The sequence below is a fragment of the Phoenix dactylifera genome, chromosome 2 (genome assembly GCF_009389715.1).
Source record: "Phoenix dactylifera cultivar Barhee BC4 chromosome 2, palm_55x_up_171113_PBpolish2nd_filt_p, whole genome shotgun sequence".
NCBI classification, from domain to species: domain Eukaryota; kingdom Viridiplantae; phylum Streptophyta; class Magnoliopsida; order Arecales; family Arecaceae; genus Phoenix; species Phoenix dactylifera.
The window spans coordinates 29,209,967-29,232,243 of NC_052393.1; the positions used below are offsets into that span (position 1 = coordinate 29,209,967).

The 22,277-nt window shown below is 38.3% G+C and overlaps 1 protein-coding gene across 8 annotated transcripts; it reads left to right on the forward strand.

Moving 5' to 3' along the window:
* The first annotated feature begins 8,272 nt into the window (after nt 1–8,272).
* Nucleotides 8,273–15,375, forward strand: LOC103720456 (maltose excess protein 1-like, chloroplastic). Of its 8 annotated transcripts, none has more exons than XM_039123918.1 (10): nt 8,273–8,565; nt 8,646–8,801; nt 8,898–9,188; nt 9,273–9,362; nt 12,561–12,662; nt 12,744–12,862; nt 14,212–14,274; nt 14,355–14,416; nt 14,903–14,990; nt 15,058–15,322. In XM_039123918.1, the coding sequence occupies exons 1-9, from the start codon at nt 8,320–8,322 to the stop codon at nt 14,983–14,985; spliced, it is 1,212 nt and encodes a 403-aa protein (XP_038979846.1). In that variant the 5' UTR covers nt 8,273–8,319; the 3' UTR covers nt 14,986–14,990; nt 15,058–15,322. The 8 variants fall into 8 exon arrangements, 6 of the variants coding, with proteins under 6 accessions (XP_038979846.1, XP_038979847.1, XP_038979848.1 ...); XM_039123919.1 differs by having other exon boundaries at nt 15,070–15,322; XM_039123920.1 differs by having other exon boundaries at nt 15,078–15,322.
* Nucleotides 15,376–22,277: the final 6,902 nt, after the last annotated feature.

The window sequence follows — 22,277 nt, forward strand, 5'->3', positions numbered from 1 at the left end:
AGATAGTGTTAATATTTGAAATTATAAATTTTGTTTTGCTTAAATAATCAGCCAACATGCTATATAATGGGGTTATTATTTTTCTTATATAGCATTTTTTTTTCGTGAATTAATGACAATTAATAGTCATCGGCTAAAAATCAGATGAATTAGCTATTGCATTGTCACTTTCTTCAACATCTAATCCATTAGATGACAAACTTGGTTATGTCCGATGTAAACGGTTGCAACGACTTTAAAGCCATTAAATTTGTTCTTTGGTCCTAGCTGGCTGTCTACTAATCTCTATTGGTTGTCTTATATACAGCAGTAATAGACTGTTAACCGTGGAGAGTATTAGAAATATTTTACTTGGAAATTACTATATCTTTATTTTATAGAAGTGTTATAAAGGAATAATCTACTAGAATAAAATTAAAAGATTGAAAAGAGCTTGCCTGAATCAAGACGTGTGATATACACTGTCCTAAGAACGTGATCGCCTCCTATGTGTAGGTTTGCGGCGATTTCGTCTTCAAGGTACAATAACCTAGCTCAGCTTGATCCTCTTCTAATGAGCACGATCGCTATAGAGGCTTGACCCGATCAACTCCTTCAGATGTCCAATAAAGAAAAAAAAAGATAGAAAACAGAAAGTTGAAGGGTGGAAGAACTCTCTGTCCGTGGAAGAAACTTTTGAGAGTTAGAGTACCAGTAAGAGAGAGAGGGATTGAATTGTTTTGTGATTAATCATGGAGAAATTAGACTCTATCCAGAAGACCGAAGTGTCGCGATGGTTCCAAAGATACGTGCTGTTTCAAGAATATCGTATCTTTTTGAAAACCAACGTTCTCTTTTAAAGAGTCACAATTCTTCTAAAAAAGATGTCTCACAAAAAAAATATTTTAAAGCATTTAAAACAACTAAAGTTTAGAAAATAAGAAAATTTTATTTTTTTAATTGAAACTCCAACAGGGAGCTCGTTGCATGTATACTCTGATGTTGTAATACGCTGTAAACTCTTTTGTTTGCATATGTGCTATGCCCTCTTACTATAAAAAAAAAAGTATTAAATTCATGTGAACTTATGCCCATCAAGCATCCTCATCCATACCTAGCAAATCTATTGTAGCTGCCACTAAGCCACGAAGGGTGATAATAAAAGGTATCATGGTCCATCTAGTATGATTTTATGCAGCGTAATAGAATACAAAATATGGAATATGATCACTTTTTTCAATAAATCATCATTTATACATGGATTACACATATAATATAGAAGAAATATATCTGTTAGCAGATACTAAGATCACGAAAGTACATAACCTTCTGAGAATCACTATCCTTAGCTACTTCAATCCACATATTGATCTACAGTTTTAGCTTGCTTTGAGTCGCAAGAACTACAAGCCAGGGGATACTCTATAAGAAAAGCTTGTCCCATAATTCTTCTCCCGTTCTCTTACACTCAATCTAATGGAGATGGGAAACCATAGCTTGCACCACTCTCTGTATATGTGGTATATGGAGGCTTAGCTTGGATGCCTAGCCCTTGGATGCCCCTCCTTTTTACAGACGAGGGGAGGTCCTAGGTCTTTCTTTACATGGACGTCCCAAAATCCTAGTCCGACTTTGATACAAAGGGGAGACGAGGATGGTGAAGTGGTGTCCTTACTTGGAGGCCCCTCTCTAGAGTCATACATGGAGCTAACTACTAGGGAGGCTGCCTCCATCTACATGGTGCTTATCTTGGCAATGGTGCCGACCACCTACCTTGGTTAGTCAACCTCCAATTGGATCCTATTCAAGTGGTGAGAGAGTTTGCTCAAGTTCAATATTTCTTAACTAGTTCAACCTCTGTATCCAAACTATTTTCCTCATACAATCCCTTCTCCAATTAAGTTTGGATCTTTCTTCATCTAATCTATGAGAGAATAATAATTTGGGATTCTTTTCCAATTAATTTAGAAATTGATGGCATATGCTAGATACTTTACCAGGATAGGTCAACTCCTCACTAAATACACACATCTTCAGATCCACTTAGATATTAACTCCTCACTAAATACCCACCTCTTCAGGTCTACTTAGATATTAACTTCATGAGCCAATTTGTTTTATCGAATCTCTTGGCGAATAAAATAAGACCACTCATTCTTCTTATTTCTACACAAGTTACCTCTTGCAATTAAGTCCCCCATTATTCTAGCATTCTCGTGTGACCATTGAGTATAATACTATTAGATTCTTAGCCATATGATTTTGATGGCCTATTAGAGTCGTGGACCATGTCAGACATTCTTTTATAAAAGATCTCATGCAATTGCTTTTGAGAATAATTGATTATTAACTATGACAATTTTGCAAAATAATAGTTTTCAGAACATTTCAAGTTATGGCATGGTTGAATTCAATATGTTTGATCGTGTCTCTATGTTTACACCACATCCTAAGGTATAGTGGAAGCCTAATGATTGGTTAGATAATAGCCACATGGCAGTATCAAGACTAAATTAAATAAGAAATGTTTTACTCTTATTAACAACATCAAAGTGTTGGATAATAGGCTTGCTTACACCACATCTTGATAAAAGATATGAAGACTGGCTAAGATGATGCCATATGGCAAGGCTTTAAGAGGCTCAATGATAGTTAAGGGATAGACTAGAAAATTATACAGGTTTGTAGGTTGATCGAGTTACCACATGGCATCACCTTAGATAGACCGAGTGGCATATAAAGAGTACTACTTAGACTAGGCTATGTGGTGAGCCATTCAAAGGCATAGGCTGTCCTATAGATGAACTGTGGTGCAACTTAGGCCGATTGTGAGTAAAGAGAGGTTGCCTTAAATTAAAAGCTAGTTATCTTCTATGTTGTTCATGTTTCTAAGAGAAGTCATCAACCTGATACATGATGAAAATCCGATTTGTTGAAATGGTTATCGAGAAGACAAGATGTGAGAAGTGAAGATAAATAGTTTTTGAGACCAAAATAGACTGCAACAACTATCCAAAGAAAGTGGTTATAGTGGTGTTAATCAAGAATAATAGAAGAGAGACAACTGTCTAGTGGTTCAAGAAAGAATGTATAAATACTAATTTGCAATCTCATGAAAGATCCTTCACCAATGAATAATCGGCAATTCAATTTTTACCTTTTTCAATTATTTTCATTATTGCTATTTATCATTTAGGTTTTGTTTTTTCTCCCTAGTAGCCTATATTGTAGTTACCATTCTCTTTTCCTAAAAAGGAAGTACCTCAATAGTGAAAGTCCTTGAAGGTTAAGGCAGTGGAACCCATTGCCATCTATTCTTTCTGGTCTTGACACTTATAACATGATATATAGCCTAGCTTTTCATTGGTTCCCTCTCTCCTGCACTAAGAGGAGAGATCTAGTGGAGAAACCATTTCTGGCACACCTGATGGGATACAAGTAGCTACATGATACCATCTAAAAAGAGGAGTGATGCTCAGCTATCAAGCTCTATGAGAAGTTCGACTCACACACTACTGATAAACTCCACACACCCCAGATCAAGTTATTCGAATAGAGTCTGTGGGCTCAACCTAGAGTGGAGGTCTCTAATGAACAAACCGGCTCAAGCCATTTAAGGGATGATGGCCTCAATAGTCAAATTCCCTCAAGTGGGTTTAGCTTAGTTCTTGGTCTATCCTTGACATAATATTATCTCGCAATTCATATTTCATATGGAAAAGCCAACGAGATATTAGAGACGGTTACAAGCCAAGTGGCTATTATGGTGAGCCCATTTGAGGCGCAGCATGAGTCTTCCTCAATAGTGATTACAAAGTAAGTTGAGGGACTTGTCTCCATTATGCTTGATTTATATCTCGATCAATATCGGACACCACAAAATATGCCAGTCAACTTTGCTATAAATGTGGCTAATAGCAACCTCTATGTGATGAACAAGTCGGCGATTCTCATCTACAATATGGAAGTATTAGGACACTAGAGAAACTTGACTTTCAAAAATATATGACTTATGAGAAGGAAAAGGCCAAATTCTATGCTGGCGAATCCTTAAGGTTTAAAGATTAAGATAATAGAGATGATGTTTTGCCAGCAAATATGGATATTACAAATCAATCCTGGCAAACTATTGCTAATGCATCAATCAACGTTAGGCCAACTTTAGAACCTCCAAACTATCAATGTATGCCGAATCCTTAGGCTGAGGGCAACCTCAGGCGAATTTTGGAGTTCACAACATCTATTGAAGCCTGTTTTATCAGTTGGTTCTAGGTCCAGCAATTCAACCTATTCAATGCCATAATGTTGTTCTAATTTAAGTCAACTTCCTACAAAATATAACCCAACCGGCTAACCTGATATGGACCAGCTAGGCTGTGCCTATCGGCCAGTAATGTGGCTAATTTACAAAAAAAACTCTATCTAGTTTAGTATAACCAAGCTTATGAATTTCCTAGGGGATACAAAATCCTTGAATTCTCAAGGTTCTTGGGAGAAGACAATCTTTCTACTATGGATCACGTAGATTGGTTCTCTGTCCAATATGGCAAAGCAGGAAACAATGATTTCCTCAAGCTCAAGTTGTTTGTTGATACCCTAACCGGATCGGCATTCTCGTGGTATGTGAATTTATCATCAACTTTGTTTTTACTTGGCAAAAACCAGAGAGCCAACATTTCTAGTTTTATTGAATAGAGCTCGTGGTATTGGTAGTTGATCTTGCTAACCTAAGAAGTCAGTCAAAAGTTACATGGCTAGATCCAAAAGAGCCATGAATGGATGTTACACCTTACTCTGCGAGGTCAAATATGTCAAGATTGCATAGAACTACCTAAATTTGGAATTAAGGAGAAAATTTGCTGGGCAAGAATTCTTAAATCTTTTTTAGTTGACAACATAGGTGGTGAATTATGAATCAATCCTTGGGGAGGAAGAATAGAGAAGAGCATCCAAAGGGATGTATTTGAGAGATCCAAATTATAAAGTCTTGGACATTGAGGCAATTTTTTAGCAATGCATCATAGACTAAGGTGAATGTAATAAAATTGATGTGATGAAGATTTTAACTAGTAAACCTTATATTTGCAAAGTGTTGAGTAGGTCAATTGGATAAAATTGGCCAACGACGAGCGGTTAGTCTGTTCCAAAGAGTAACATTAAATACTTATTTGGCATCACTAACATAGAATGTAATTTCAACCTTTTGTTGAAATAAAATAAATAAAGCTTTCTGAAAGTCACAAAATTTCATATGGGAAAAAAACTGAAGGATAAGAAATATTGCAAGTGCCCACTTTAATGCCAGTTTTTTTGTTCTAAAGATGAGTATGATATATGCTGGAAAAAGAAGCAGAAAAAGAATTGACAGAAAATGGTCTTAGGAACTAACCTTCTTGAAGCAATTCACGTGAAAGACCTAGAGGACCCTTGAAGGTTGAAAAAAGACCCCAACTGACACTACACCTTCCCTGTAATTTAATCCCCTTTGTTCTCTTCCATATTCCATAGGACTAATAGGTTTTGGGTGCAACAAATTGCAAAGCTACTTCATAAAAGAAATATAGGATAGAGCTCAGCTAAATGGGGCTAATGGAACTCATTAAGATAGCCTGTGGAACATGAGCAAAAAAATATGGCTGTTAATAGTTGGAATTTTACAAAATATTGAAGGCAATAAGATGGCCCTATAGTTGGCATTGAACTTGTTTGCTGATCAACTGACAATAGATTAATGTGGCATTTTAGCTCCATTGAGGTAAGGAGCTAATAATGACTAGAATCCAACCAAATGGTGTCATTATAATCAGAACCAGGAAGTCTTATTCATTTTTTTAAATATGCACGTTTTTCTGAAAACTTGTCAATTACATCTAAATCAATTTTGCAGAGAGATTTATGGTTTGGCCTTTAGAGTAGGTCTTGTCAGTTTCTAGACGAATTCCATTAAAATGATTGTATGCCTACCTGAATTTGATAATGTTTCATGAAAATGAACAATTAAGAAATTTTAAGGAATATATTGGATAATTCTAAGGAATGGCAGTTGATAAGTTTTCGAGGTGACGACGTTGCAATTACCCACTATCTCTCTTGACCCCTCTCTCTCCCCCTTCCTCTCCCTTCCTCCCTCTCCCTCTCCCTCTTCTTCCCTCCTTCCCTCTTTTTCTATCTTTTTCTCCCTCTCCTCCCTCTCCAACTCTCCCTTTATCGGTGCTACAAAATAGCATGACACGATACTTCGGACAATTGATACATGTATCGATACTGATAGAAGGATCTAATACGAAATGGAAAGCCATGATCTTAAACAAGTATTCCGACCTAGGATCCAATCGCATGATCTAGATTGGATGATAGCAGCCCCACATTGATGATCTGAATCATTGAATATGATCTACTATCTTTAAATTACTTACATATAAAAAATCATATAATTTGGTGACCTTTAGCCTATATATCAAGTGGTCAAAAATTGAATAATTTAAGTAGCATGAAATAATTTATGTCTTTTTGACTACTTGATTTATAGGTTAAGGATCTTTAAATCACATGGTTTTTGATGTTAAAAAATTTAGAGCTAGTTAATTATATCCAATAGCTTAAATAAACAATGTGGCATCTCATTATCTAATTTAGATATGATCGGATCTGAGTGGAGATCCATTAGCCAAGCCAACCTCTTATATACATTACATACATATATGTCGGGGTGTGCAAAGAAACTGCAAACTGACCTAAATTGGTCATTTCAATATAGTTTGGGTCAGGTTTTTTAACATTTGGTTTGGGTTTAGTTTGGAAATTTTTTCAACTAGAAACATCAGTTTGGTTTTAATTTAAGTTTCAAGACAACCAACTTAAATCGAATCAACCCATATAAATATGTATCTTTAAGTCAATTCTTTGGTTTAGTATTGGCTTTACCTGTTCAAGTGCTCAAAAGCCCTAGTTGCCCCTAAATTGTGGGCTCTACCACCGCTTTATCGCTTGAAGTTATCCTTTGCCTTTCCCTTACCAGAGTGGAGTCTTGACTTGCTCCATCCCTCACCTCTCTACCTATTTTTTTGTCTCTCTTCTCTCCTCCCCTACTAGGAAGTTTAGCCAAAGAAAGCAAGTTCTCTCCCCTCCTTCGCCATGCAAAGAGGCAGAGGGAAGCGCCTCTCTCCTATTCAAGGATGATCTTAGGATTTGTAACATCTCTCTTTGTTCTCCATGTTAGTCTCTCCCTGTGCTCCCAATCTTAGCGTTTTGCTATTCTTGTTATGAGAAATAGCACAACATAGTCCCTTTTGATTTGATTTCCATCTCTTCAATTTGCTATTTTGATGATTTTGCTCCATTAGGGTTTTGATTTTTTCTATGAACTTGGAATTGACAGTCGCCATTATTGTTTTCTTTATTCAACTTTATAAATTTCAAGTTTGCTTTCTTTGGCGGAAGGAATTTGTTTCAGATTATGCGTTCATTAGATCACCATTAGGGTTATTGCTAATGGATTCCTTCCTTCAATCAAAGATTTGGATTACAATTTACATTTTTTTTTAAAATGCGAAGAGCTCGATTTCTGCGAGCAACAATATTACCAGATCCGCTTCTCGCCCTGCTCAATCGACTTATATCTCTACCCATCTCCCAAATCGCCTTCCAGTTCTATCTAATTGAATGGAACCGAATCAATTTTTTCAGATTTGTTTGGATCGATTTTTGTATATTATCGATTTGATTTTAGTTTCAATTTTTTAAAACATAACTTAAAATAAGTCAATTTAAAAAATAACACTAAACCAAACTGCCTCAAACTATGCATATCCTGCATGCATGTACATCATTCACATATTATTACTGTTGGTCTGAGTGGGTTTGAGTGGCTTCATTCATCTTCCTTCATGGTATAATTTGTAGTTAGATCAGATCCGCTGCTGTTGAGTTAGTGAACTAGTTCAATTATGAAGCAATATGTATTGTTAGTTATATTTACACCTGATTGGTATGAACCGCCATTGTACTTCAAAAAAAAAATGTGAGAGAGAGAGAGAGAGAGAGAGAGAGAGAGAGAGAGAGAGGGGCAACATGAAGGTGACTGTATTGTATTTTTTTTTTCTATTTATTTGTTTTTGCCAACGCTGCATCCAGGTTGGACTGGTCCACCAGCTGACTGGTGAACCTGGTCCAACCCATAATCTCTCCCATTCACGTGTCTCTCCTTAGCACAACCACTTAGATCCTCTATCCACGTGCCACCTCCAGATCCGTCCATCCCCCCTCCAAAAACTCCTTGGCACCTCTCCTTTCTCTCTCTCTCTCTCTCTCTCTCTCTCTCTCTCTTTCTGGGGACGCCAGATGGCCTTCGCGGCGGTGGCGCCACGGCCGCTGCGCCTCTGGCCACCGGGCGTCCAGCCACCGCCGCCCTCCCTCCGTCCCTCTCAGCCTTGCTTCTTGTCCTCCCTCCGCTCTCTACGGCTCCTGAAATCACACCACGATCTCCCTAAACCCGTAAAAACCTTCCTTCCCCCCGCCCCTCTCCACCTCCTCCGCCGCTCGCCGCCCTCCGCCGTCTCCGACTCCCCGAACCGCCCTTCCGTTGAGGTATAAGACCCAATGCCGTCTTCTCCCGCCCTTCCGCCTTCGAAAAGTCTATTTATCTTGTCGAAATCTTCTCCTTCTAGGGCTCCTCTGGATTCCGGCAATGGGACTCGCTAACCGCCAAGTTCGCCGGCGCCGCCAACGTCCCCTTCCTCCTCCTTCAGCTTCCCCAGATTGTCCTCAACGCCCGAAACCTCCTCGCCGGCAACAAAGCCGCCCTCTTCGCCGTCCCCTGGCTCGTGAGTGACTTCTACCTTCCTCCTCTCCTCAAAGATCCTTCTTTTCTTGCTTAAGTTCTTGAGAACAGAGTTCGAAAAATTGGAGAACTGTGCCAGGGGATGCTGACGGGGTTGTTGGGAAATCTCTCGTTATTGTCCTACTTTGCGAAGAAGAAGGAGACGGAGGCCGTTCTCGTTCAGACATTGGGAGTGCTGTCGACCTACGTGGTGATCACGCAGCTTGCGATGGCGGAGGCCATGCCCCTGCCTCAGTTTGCGGTGACGTCGGCTGTCGTTGCCTCTGGTCTTGTTCTCAACTTCTTCAATTACTTTGGCTGGCTTCATGACGGGATCTGGCGTATCTGGGAGGACTTCATTACCATTGGAGGTGTCGCCGTTCTCCCTCAGGTGAACATCGAAGCCTGTGGTTCTGAATGGGGTTAATGCAGTTCAATTCTTCTTCCCTTGATCCCGTGCATTGTGGATTTGCAGGTTATGTGGTCTACGTTTCTTCCCTATGTCCCAAACAGCATCTTCCCTGGGTTGTTTTCTGGTACTATAGCAGTTGTGGCTGTTATCATGGTAAGTTGTAAATCCAGGAGTTCCCTTTTTCACTTATTACTTGCTTTGGAACTTGATATATTACTTGGTCTGGAACTTGATAATAAGCAAACTTTGGTGAAGAGTATGTCATTAGTAGGTTATTAAGGATAGTTGTATCGTGAGAGGTCATTGATGTTGTAAGCTGATAACTTATCAGCACCCATGGTTGTCAACCCGACTATGTGTAGCAGATAGCAAAACATCCTTTTTATCTATTGTAGATATCTGGTTGGAAGGTTTTTTTATGTAGGGAAAGATTCTTGTATGGATGTCATAAACTATTACGGATGCAAAACTAGAAAATCCTTTAAGTTTAACATCATCAAGGAAAAACCCAAAAGGTTCTTGATCTTCGAAGAGGAAGTTCCATCACACTATTAATGCCCTAACAAAATTTCTTAGTTACACGTTAAACCTTGGCAGTCTTCTTCTTTGGTATTCTTGCTCCTGATGGTACCATTTCAGTATTTGTTTTTTTTATGGTATAAGTGATGCCAGGTCATTCCAACTATTGTTTATTGCCTGGGACTTCTCAGAATTATGTCGGCAAAATGTTTGATGTGTTGAAAGGTTGAATCTTTGTAATTTTGATAAAACCTTTCTTTGGAGTTAACATCATATTGAATAAGAAATTAAAGCTTTTGATCCGCTTGTGAATTTCGTGGAACAGATCTATATTGTCCTTGAAGATGTCCCAGAAGTGTATTTATCTAGGGAGGCTATCAGTTTCCTAAATGTTTTTTGAGAAGATCCATAATGTACCTGATTAGGTCCATAAACTGCCACTAATCACTATAAATTCATCTAGTCTAGGCATAATTTCTTCACCCGAGAGATAAAGCTCCCTTTTGCATCTCCTGCTCATCATGGGTTTGATCAGATTCTTGCTTGCCACAATGATGCATTTTAGGCTAAACTTGATTAGATTTGATTAGTTCCAAGCTATTTGGTTCTTCTTCTAATTAATTTGCTCTTTATCTAGTGTGTTTTGCCTTTTATTTAAACCTTTTGGGAGAAGATTCAGTATGATCTATTTTGTAGTGACTTTCATATGCAAACTTGAAACCATTTGTGTGGTGAGACTGTGATTTTATTTTGTGGAGGAATATTCTCTACAGCTCCTAATCTAGGCCTAGGTTTTAGGAAGCATGAATGTGGAAGCTAATGCTGAATTATGTTATATTTTGACAGCCCACTATGCCTTATGGATATTTGTTCACACACATATGTCGCAAATACTTATATACTGAGTCATATGCCCTAGCTGTATTTTTATCACATTTTTTCAAATTTTTATGTTGGTGTATTTGTAACTCATATCCTTGTCCATGCTTCATAGCCTAGGTCAGTTTAATTTTTTTTTAAATGCACTAGGATTGTGTTTTGAAGAGGTTTTGATGGAGTTTTATATGTTTTATGCGGGGCCCTATAGAGTTACGAGTTTTGCTAGTTTGAGAGGCTATCAGTTTATCTAGGGAGGCTATCAGTTTATCTATGTAGGCTATCAGTTTCCTAAATGTTTTTTGAGAAGATTCATAATATTCCTGATTAGGTATGTAAACTGCCAGTAATCACTATAAAGTCATTTGGTCTAGGCATAATTTCTTCACCCAAGAGATAAACTCCCTTTTGCATTTCCTATTCATTATGGGTTTGATCAGATTCTCGCTTGCCACAACGATGTATTTTAGGCTAACTTGGTTTAGATATGATTAGTACAAAGCTATTTCGTTCTTCTTTTAATTAATTTGCTCTTTTATCTAGTCTGTTGTGCCTTTTATTTAAATATGTTGGGAAAAGGTTCAGTATGATCTATTTTCTATGTTGTTGAGTCTGTGGAAGTTTGACATTTCTTCTCACACCATTGCAAATGATAATTCACTAATTGATTAGAATAGTCCTTTCCTCAGTCAAGCAGTCAGAAGTTTTAGATAGTTGTCCCTTGTCTTGTGTGCCAGGTCGGGAGAAAGTTAATAATTTGAGATTGCATGTATCCTTCATGGGCTTGGCTTTATGTGTTTTTGATATTCTGCCTTCTCTTGGTCATTACTTTTATTATTAGGGATGCTTAGAGCTTCAAACAACAAGGGAAAAAGTAAAAAAGAAGAGAACCTGAGGGTCATCAATAAAGCCTGTGATCAATGCAGTAGACCACCTTTTTTTAAATAAGTTCATTGTTTGAAATTTATTTTGTATCAGCTTATATGCTGCTCGGTGCTTCCAAAGAAAGTTAACCCATGAACAATGCAATATCCCTACTCAAAATTTTATCCTTCTGGTTACCTAAATTTATGAAGAGCTGTTTCTTTAATGCTTAACATCCATATGACACGGCAACAATTTTGTTTAAAGCTAATGTTCTATATCCTTTAATTTTATTTTGATTTACCTCCTTTACAATTGTGTGATTTTTTGGATTTGCTAATATTCTAATGCTTCTATGAACTGATACATTACTTACATGTAACTTTTTTTTTGCAACATGAGTGTGATGAAATTTTTGGCTAGACAGTGGTCAGTGTATCTGATACTTTTGGGTCTTTTTAATTTTTAATGGTGATACAACTCATTCATGGCAGGGATTGGTATGGATAAATGTTGATTATCAGTTTTAGCTTGCAGGACCCCATATCAACCATCCAGAAACTGTTCTGTGGTTGAATGTTTGATGTTATGGCTTAGAAAGAAAAGAAAGCTATTATATGAAGCACTGACTTTTTCTCATTCTTTACTGTTTATTCCTATCTTCGGTATTTGATTATGCTTCAAAATAGGTATTCTAATTATTCAATATAAGAATTGTTAATGAAAATATATTGTTTGAATCCAAGGTTTTAAATCCTGTGGGATGGGGCTGTCCCGGTTTTTCTATGGAATGGGATGCGCCGCCATCTTGCCTCGTCCTGATACTTGGGACAGGGGATGTCACAAGATGTGCTGATCAGAATGCTGGGATGATGGCGGGACGGTCCTGTCCCGATACATGGGATGGTGCCCCGTCGCGGTGTCCCACAGAACGTCTTGCAGGACGTCCCGCCGGAACTTGAATCCTTGCTTGAATATAATACTACTTTATGTACTGTGATTCTTTTATTGTTCCATCAAGAAGTTTCTAAAATTAGTTTTTAAGTTTTAAAGTTCATGTGCCCCTTTTGATTGTGTTACTAACACATGCAGGCACGGACTGGGAAACTTTCTGATGGAGGGATAAAATTTGTTGGTTTAATATCTGGATGGACTGCAACTCTGCTTTTCATGTGGATGCCGGTAGCACAAATGGTACAGAGATGCTTTAGTTTGATTTCTTTAATATTCTACCACCTGTTACTTGGAACATTAACCTTGAAGCTGTTTATGCAGTGGACAAATTATCTCCACCCAGATAACATTAAAGGTTTATCAGCTTTCACAATGTTGCTTGCAATGATTGGAAATGGTCTTATGATTCCACGAGCTTTATTTATTCGTGATCTGATGTGGTATTCCATCTTCTTGACTCTTTGCTTCCTATTGTAGCTCCAGTTATTAGACTTAGTTCGGTGTTTTACGAAGTATATACAAGTGATTTTTTTGACATATAGATGTCAAAGACCCAAAATAAGCATTTGTTTAATTGAGATACTTGTGTGCTTGTGATTCATATGTTCCTTTTAATAATTCAGATCTATGCATCCTTTAGTTTTTTGATAATGGTGTTCTTTTAGACCATGAGAACAGGCTTGTTAACCAACTTACTTTGGTTATATATTGCTGACAATATGCAAACAATTACATAATTCTTCTATTTGATTACAAATTTGTTTCAGAGCTTATACTTTGTTTGATATTTCACTCTGATTGCAGTTTTTTTATGAACTCTTCTAGCAAGTTCAGGTTATTCCTCGTAGTAGGATTTTTCAGTCCAATGTAGTTGCCATGATACTTGAAAGATAATATTAACTTTCTTGGTATGTCAGAGTCTATCTTATATTTGTTATTAAAAGTCTTATGCTGTCACAGTGACTTTGCCTCTGATATCTTTCTCTGGCTGCCCTCCACATATTCAATCACCTCAACAGGCTTTACAATTTTCTAGGTTAGTCAGAAACCTATTACTTGTTTCATGATTGTATCACTAATTATGAAAAGAGACTCAGATTTTTGGAGAAGGGTAGAGTGTTAGCCTTAATTTGAAAAGTAATCAATGCACTTAGGGAAAAAGTTATTTCTTGATAGGGAAAATATATCATCCTTGTCATTACCACTATCATTGTGCAAGCCCATTCCCATTAAATGAGTGCTATGGAGCAAAATCCAACTCAAGAGGGCTGCTTAAGAATCAAACAGAATTTCATGACTGACTGGAAACTTGACAGAAACCCTCAAAGAGTTGGTCCTGAATCCCTGGCCATGACAACTTTTAGATAGAGAGGTCCTGCCTCGAAACCTAGAAGGCCAATTGGCAGGTAAGATGGCCTAACATATTATTTTGTAGTTTAAGCTCATGCAGGCAGGACAAAATTCCCCTGGTCTTGGACAGGGTTTCAATGGAAAGGAAAAGAAAATATTATAAAGGGGGTACGTTATGTTTTCTGAACAAATTGCTATGTATTAGACAAAGGGTTGTATCCTTTGGTGGTCTTGGATAAACACAAAAGCAGATTTTATAAGCTTTTCAACAAAGTAGATTTTGAGGGACGGAATATAGAATATTTAGTAAGGCTGTTCTGACATATGTTGAATAAGAGAAATAGAGAGAATATATATATGTTTTAATTTCTTCTTCGGTTTAAATTTCATAAACAATTTATTTTGAAGTTTTGTGATTTAGTAATAATTTGGATTGCAGGTTTACTGGTTCAGCTTGGGCAACCTTTCTTCTTGGTTGGGGAAACTTGGCCTGCATGTACTGGTAGGTTGTCTTTGTTTAATAGCTTTGAAAGAATGCGACTGATTGATTACTAACTCTATATTTTTGATCCATCATTCCAGTTTCAATAGTATCAGCAGGGAATTTTTCTTCTCAGCAACGCTTGGCTTGTTTACATGGCTAGGTTTCTTTCTCTACTCCTAACCTCATTATGCTTTCATGGTATCTATTAACACATTTTTAGTTCATTATCCCCAAACTCAATTTAGTGTATCGCGCATGACCATTAGTTATGTTGTTTTAAGTCTTGCTGATTCATGAAAACAGAGATTTGGTGAAATGTTGCTTTGGTATAGCTTTTCTTTGAAGGCTGCTTAACCTTCACTTCAAAATTTGAACGATCGAGAGGAGTATGTCAACTTGTAGTATCCCTTGATTAGAATGCTGCGACACCCCTTCTTGTTGGCTTTCCACCCTGAAACATCACTGACAAATGCGATCGATAATTAACAAAACTGGGTCTGTGCTGCTGTGATATGTATTACTCTTGTTAGAACTTGGAAGTGCTTTGATCGCAGGACAACTGATTATGGCTAAAACATCTTGTAATTCTTTTCTATTATTGGTTGTGCTGTGTATTATTTGATTTGAGTCTACCATTTTCAATCAGGAGTGGCTCTCTGGAGGGATACGGTGGCCTACGGTTACAATTCGCCAATGACTGCCTTAAAGGAATTAGTATTTGGAACATGATACAGGTACTGCCCATGGCGTATTACTGCAACATTACATGGATTATTGTTTGTTGGTCATTATTTTTGCCAGATTTTGGTCCAGTACTTCAGGTTGACATTGGGAACATGCTATTCCATTCTGGCCTTATAGTTGCTTCGTGGAAAGCTGCATGGAGCCAAAGATGTTGGAGACCCTATGTCGAGTGGGTTTGCTTCTGTGGCAGTTATTTACCAATGTAACTGCTTGCCTTCAGCATGAATATTGTGAACAACTGATATAAAATTTTGTAATATAGTAATTTAATAATTTGCTATGACTTTATGAATGGTTATTCGAACAGTGCACTCTTCATGGAGCTGGTATTGTCCCTTTTTGTTTTTTGTACGTATTTTGACTATCTATTAGACATCCTAGTGGTTATTGTTGAATTTGATTTCTATTCGGGGAGCTCATCAACAAGCCGAAGAACCCTCATTGCCAATCCTGTAGTTTCTGATTCGTATGCAGTATCACACCTTTTGGGTAGGGTGGATATGCTGATACTTTCACTGCATAGCTTTTGAGGCTTTCCTTGTGGGTGATGATGAGGCACTCCCATTTAGGACTTCTTTGATTCGCCGAAAGAATTTTTTCTTATTGGAATATTTTTTCTGCGAAGATGATTATTAGGAATATGATGTCTGAGAAAATGGTTTTGGCATGTTTGGTTGATCATGAGAAAGTGACACATTGTAGAGTGGCTTATGTTTGGTTGAGCATCTACTTTTCTAGAAATGTTGTATGAAATACTTATTATATTCTGAATAAATGGAGAGATCTTACCCATGGGTTTTGATGGCTGAAGGGTACTTCTGAAAAAAAAAGATTCCAATTTTCAACTAGTGAGAAAGTAGCTTTTTTATGCCCTTCATGAGTTTTTCTTTTCCATAAAATATGAGAATCTTATTTTCATAGGAATGCTACTTTTCTACCTCTCCTTTGAAATCTAACCAAACAAGAAGTATTTTTTTGTTTTTTGTTTGACCATACCTTCCCTTCTTTTTTTCGTGAACTAAATGAGTTCTTAGGGTTTGATTGGTTATTTCTATATGATTGGGATGTGAATCTTGTAAGATTCGTAGATTTGGCCGTTCATTTAAGCATAGCTCTGTATCAACCAAGCTATACTTAGCCAAATCTTGTGGGAATAAAAAAAATCTTCATAGATCTTTATTCCTTCATTTAGTCTAAAGGTTAGGGTATGGATTGAATTTGAATAGGTTATTAGAAAAGCTAAGTTAGATGAGCCAACATGTTTGATTTCTATGGAATTTTCAGCCCAATTCTATAAGAATATCCAAACAGGCTCTTAGGAGGAATGTCAGTCGAAGGGATGGAATAATTGATAGCTTGGTTGTTGGCCAAGGTGGCCTTTCCACAAGTGAAAGGCACAGATGAGTTCTTTGATCTATGCTTCAATATCAATTTATATGTTGAGTTCCCAAATATCACATTCAGTTCATTGAGCGTATTTTGTGCCTTGCAATCATGGTCATGGTCAGCCACCAAATGATGATCTTAGGAAACATACTGTACAAAATTTTCATATTGGATATGATGTAGTAGAAAAGAGTTATTTTTTTCCTCTCATTGATCATATCAAGCTCTAAGGCTATTTTTCCCTGGTTGTGCTTCTAATCAAAAGGCATGAATTGTGATTGAGCCATGGGGGAACTGCATACATTAATCTTTTAAAAGAAATGACATAATTTAATGCCATTGGTTAGTTGGAGTTGCCATTATAAACTTCATGATTTTATCATGCTAGAACAAATGGGATAATTTTCTGGTATCCGTTCTATATTATTTAATTTCTATATCATGTACGGAATTTAAGGTTTGCATCCATGCAAATCTAATCACCTCAATTTTCTATATTCGAAGCAAATGGATATCCATTGAGCAAAAAAGATGTTATTATATGAAGCAAAGATATTGCATCCTTATGCTTGCAAAAATTGACTAACAAAATCAGCTACCTAACCGAATTTTATAATTAAATGCTACCATCACATGGATAATACTACATATATGCTTAACCGAACTTGTTTCTGAAGGCCAAGAAACATTAGGGGAAACCATCCACCACTTATTGTTGCAGAGAAATCATATATCCAATGCACTGCATATAATTAAACAGGAGACTTGAGCTCAATCTATATCAAAAAGAGGATGGGTTTTGCTACAGTGCTCCAAAGGGTATGTTAGTTCTTTTAATGCTTCATATATTCCCGACTGTCCGATTCAATAGAAATGGCTTGGATTTGTCCGCCGGCAACTGGTTGTGTCCAATTATATGCATTAGCTGGTGCAGTAAATAATTTAAACTTCAAGATCGTTTTAGTGCTGAAACAGGTTGTAGGTCCCATAAGTATCTCGAATTTAGGACCTTTTTCCAAATGCTATTCTATAGGTGTGAAAGTAGACCAGATAATATTTGTCCGTATCTATTTTCATATCTGAATTTCTCCGAATATGGTGCATGGTATATGATATATAATATATAGTTTCATTAAGAAGCATAGATATTTCAATATAAAATAAATAAATCTAGCAAAGAGTTTGAAATATGACAGTTTTAAAGAACATATGAATTCATCTCTACGCCTCGTATAACTTTTGGAGTCAAATATGCGAGAAACCGCCTGAGATGCTTGTGCAGCTCTACCAATATCGAAATATGTCTATTAAAAAAAGTAAACAATATAATATATTCGATCTGTATATTTGCAATCTACATTAATAATAAATAAAATTTAAGATATTGGACTCATGCACAACCTGTTCTCTCTCGAAAAATCAGTAGTGAACAAGCTCCCTCCACTGATGAGGGTATACATTAGAAGGACAATTACGAGCAACCTCCTCTTCTGTCACACCCTCTTTCTTGTAATCCATCTTCAACTTTTTCTCTAATTGTTTTCATTGTGGTTAAGGGACTTCAGCACCCAGTCATGGCACTTTGGAGGGAGCACAAACTTACTTTATACCAAAGTAAATAATATTATAAATATTAAATCAAATTACATAATTATAATAGCTAGCAAATTAACATACAATATCATTGACAATTCTCTACTTGTACAAGTCGTAGTAGCTCAACCTTATACGGAGGAAACATATCATTCTACTTAGATAGTTAAGTAGATATAATTGACCTTTCCGCACAATCGATCCTAGAAAATCTACTAAATGCTTTCATCCCTCTTGATGGGATGCCGATCTTCTCACCCTCACGAAGCTGCTCGGCTGCTTGGTTCCGTACTCCGAGGGATCCTCCTCAACGAGCCTGCTAACTCTTGGATCCAACGCTGCGGTGTCCAATCCGCATGCAGTATCCACGCCTCTCGTGCCCAACCAGTATGGGGCAATAATTTCTACACTGTCGTTCTTGAGGCTCTCGGTGTTAGTGATGACAAGCTATTCCTGTTTACGGGAAATGTGATAGTAGATTCCGGCACCACTTTGACGTTCCTCCGGTCGAAGACACTGAAGCAGCTGACAACTAGGTTGCTGGGGATGGTGCCCTACCGCCGAGTGAAAGATGTGGATGGGTTCTTCGATCTATACTACGATATCAGAGGACATCTAGAGGCAGACTTCCCGGATATCACATTCCAATTCACAGGAGCGACGGTGAAATTGAGCAAGCTGAACATGGTGAGCGTGAACGGTCGACCATCAAATGATGATCTTGGGCAACAAGGTGCAGCAGAACTTTCATGTTGGCTATGACCTGGTGGAGAAGAAACTTCACTTTGCTCCTACTGATTGTATCAAGCTCTAAGGACTGTCAGGTATGCTTGTTTTCTCATTTTTAATCGTAATTAACTAGAAACGGATGGAGGGGGTCTGATAGGAAGTCTATACTAGATGCTAAGCACTCATCCAAAATCCAATTCTACGTACTCTAGAATATATAGATATCTATGCAATTGCATATCTTGTTAAAAGTGCATTAGTTTTGACGAGGGGACCATATAGTTGAGCCTTCTCGGTTAAGTGGACTACTCCACACTTAAAATCTGAAGTGTTCTCCGAAAATGTAGTACAAATGCAGTTGCTATTTTAAATTGGTTTTATCGCCCATCGAATTTGGTAGCTATATATTTTGAATATATTTTGCCATTATGTTGACATTGATAGATGCTTCACTTTTATTTTATTTGATCTTTTATATACATATATTGGATTTAGGCTAAGAGGGTCCAATTAATAAGGTGGCATACTTAATTATAATACATGATTGAATTGAAACTAAAGGAGGTGCTTTAACATGCCATACATATAAAAGTGAGAGATATAGATGGAGAAAATCTCCTATGTTTTAACATGGGAAATTAAAGGGGATTCATCTAAATTTTCTGAAAAATGCTTTGGGCCGACATTAGTGCATGCGAGAAGTTCATAGCCTCAAATATTTTCTAGCTTGACATTAGTGCATGCGAGAAGTTCATAGTCTCAAATATCTTCGGGCTTCGCCATCTCATAAGATTCTTGGATCGTTTTCTGAACCACGAGTGCCTATCCCTCGAATGTGGAACCAAAGAGAACAGAGATCTTGGAATTTCTCGGGGATCGGTTGGGAGGGCGTTGGCCGAAAAAATCGCAGAGCTTCTTGAAAAGAATTCAGACATGCATGATATATAACTCTAAAACCAGAACATATAACTCCAAAACCTCTAATACTCGAATCGATCAAACAAATAGAGAAAGATGACTCGAGAATCAAAAACCTAGGTCGGAAAAATGAAGACACCGAACACGGGAAGGGGATCCCGAGTGCAAGACAAATCTGGTGAAATTTTTACCTAGACAAATCCAGAGCCCGTAGACGGCTATATCTAGGGATTTTCTCACCAAGACAGAGAGAAGAAGGAAGAGGGGGGTTGGGGAGCTTCCACCTAGGGTTTCCAGGATTCTAGGGTCGTGGCATTTTATAAGGGGGGCAAGTAGGATGGTGTCCGACGATGCTTATAAGTGTGGTCAGACACCATAGGCTTCACCCGTCATCTAGGCCTAGGTTGGCGTCCGACGATGCTTTTAAGTGTCGTCTGGCCCAAAGTTGTAAGAGAAAAATTAGTGTTAAGTAGGATGTTTAGTGAGTAGGATTCTACTGACGCTTTTTTTTGGCCTCCGACGATGCTCAGAAGCATTATCTTACAATTTGCTTTTCATGACGCTACCTAGCATCGTCTTTGTGGAGTGATTGATTAAAACCCTATTTGATTTTGATGAGATCAAAGCAATTGAGTATATTTCTTGTTTACTAATGAATTCAATTAAGTGTTTCAGTGAAAATCTTGTCTAAGTGTCTCAAGACTTGGTTCATAATTTTTGGATAAGTTAAGAAGTCAGCTTGAACCAAAGTCTGAGACTCGAGTCGACTCCAAGCGTATCAAGTTCACTGGCACGAGCTCGAGTCGACTCCGGATCAGTACGAGTCGACTCCGACTGAGAACAGACAGACGAACTGAAAGCTTCAACTCAGAACCTGTCAACGAGTCGACTTCCGAAGTGTGCGAGTCGACTCCGATGTTCACCGAGTCGACTCCAGGATAGTAAGAGTCGACTCCAAGAGGAACACAAAGAAAAAGTCAGAGAGCAGTTTTCGGGTCTGAGATTCGAGTCGACTCTAGTGAAACGCGAGTCGACTCCGATGGATGGCAAGTCGACTCCAAAGAAGGTGAGAGTCGACTCTCAGAGGAACACAAGAAAAAGTCAGAGAGCAATTTTCGGACTCTGAGATTCGAGTCGACTCCCGCAATATGCGAGTCGACTCCAAGACTCCGCGACCATCAACATACAGAAGACCAAGTTACTGCCTCTGAGATTCGAGTCGACTCCCAGACAGCTCGAGTCGACTCCAAGACAGCTTCACATCAAAAAGGCAGAAGACCAAGTTTCGGAAACTGAGAGCCGAGTCGACTCCGAGGAAGTTCGAGTCGACTCCAAGACTGGACGAGCCAAAAGACAGAGAATCGAGAGTTCGGGCTCTGAGATTTGAGTCGACTCCCAGGACAGTCGAGTCGACTCGAGTGGATCAAATTCAAAATTGGATCCACGGACTTCAGTGGATGAGCCGACTCCGAAATTGCCAAGTCAGCTCCAGAAGTTGGCGAGTCGACTCCAGGTCAAGACGAGTCGACTCCCAGTCGTGAAGGCAACTTTAATTCAAATTTGGAACAGTTGCCGAGTCGACTCCGGAAAAGCTTGAGTCGACTCCCGCTACAGCCGAGTCGACTCCTGATCGCGCGAGTCGACTCTAACCCACCAACGGACACATTGTCAGGCTGCGCAGAGTGTGCAGAACGGGCAGAAAAAGCTCTCTAACGGCTAGTTTCCGTGGGGGTTGGTTTAAATAGCCACAGAAGACTGTAGCAAGGCAGAGAAGAACCATTCCACTCCAACTAATCAAGCATTCAAGCTCTGCAACGTGTTCTTCAACGAAAAAGAGAAAGATCTGCATTTACTGCATCCACCTACATCTTCCCAGCAATTAAAGCCTTCTCCTCCTGCATTCAAGTCGACTACTCACTCAAGAGGAGACCAGAAGTTTAAGAAGCCATTCCTCTTCTCCAACCTAAAAGCGTTTGAGGCTTCTTAACTTCATTTATTGTTCATATTGTCTTTTATCTGCTTTTGAGAAGCTGTATTTTTCTGTTTCTTCTTTTTATTTACACATTGTATTTGCTTGGTTCAATCGGGGGATTGAATCAAGGGGATTGAGGTTGGTTGGTGAGCCGAGTGTAAAACCAACGTGTGTAAGGGTTCGATTGTGATCCCGAGAAAACAATCGGGGTGGTTCTAGTCGGTGAGCCTGGGAAAACCGACCGAGTTCGTTGTAAGCTCGTAAAACAACAAGTTTGGTTGTGAGCTTGGAAAACAACCGGCTGTAATCCAAGGGGGTTATAGTGAATTCCCAAGTGAGACTTGGGGAGTGGACGTAGGAGCAAGGGTTAGCTCCGAACCACTATAAAACTTGGTGTTTGTGATTGCGTGTCTCTATTCTTCTTCCTTTCATATCACTCACAGCACATAGTAATTAATTAAATAACTTACACTAGTTTTAATTACTTATCCACATCGTTTTAAATACCCAAATTATTTTAAAACCCAATTCACCCCCCTCTTGGGTTGTCTATCTGGGCAACAAGTGGTATCAGAGCCTAAACTCTTCCACCCAAGAGTTAAAAGATCAAAATGACAACCCCATTTGGATCTTCCCACATTGAGGGTCAGTCCACCCAAAGACCCCCTTTCTTTAATGG

Bases quoted from the DNA above. Each gene is read 5' to 3' on its own strand.
- LOC103720456 (XM_039123916.1), top strand. From the start codon at position 8,320: ATGGCCTTCGCGGCGGTGGCGCCACGGCCGCTGCGCCTCTGGCCACCG. The intron at 8,802-8,897 runs GTGAGTGACTTC...GAACTGTGCCAG, and splicing joins TCTTCGCCGTCCCCTGGCTC to GGGATGCTGACGGGGTTGTT. The intron at 9,189-9,272 runs GTGAACATCGAA...GTGGATTTGCAG, and splicing joins GTGTCGCCGTTCTCCCTCAG to GTTATGTGGTCTACGTTTCT.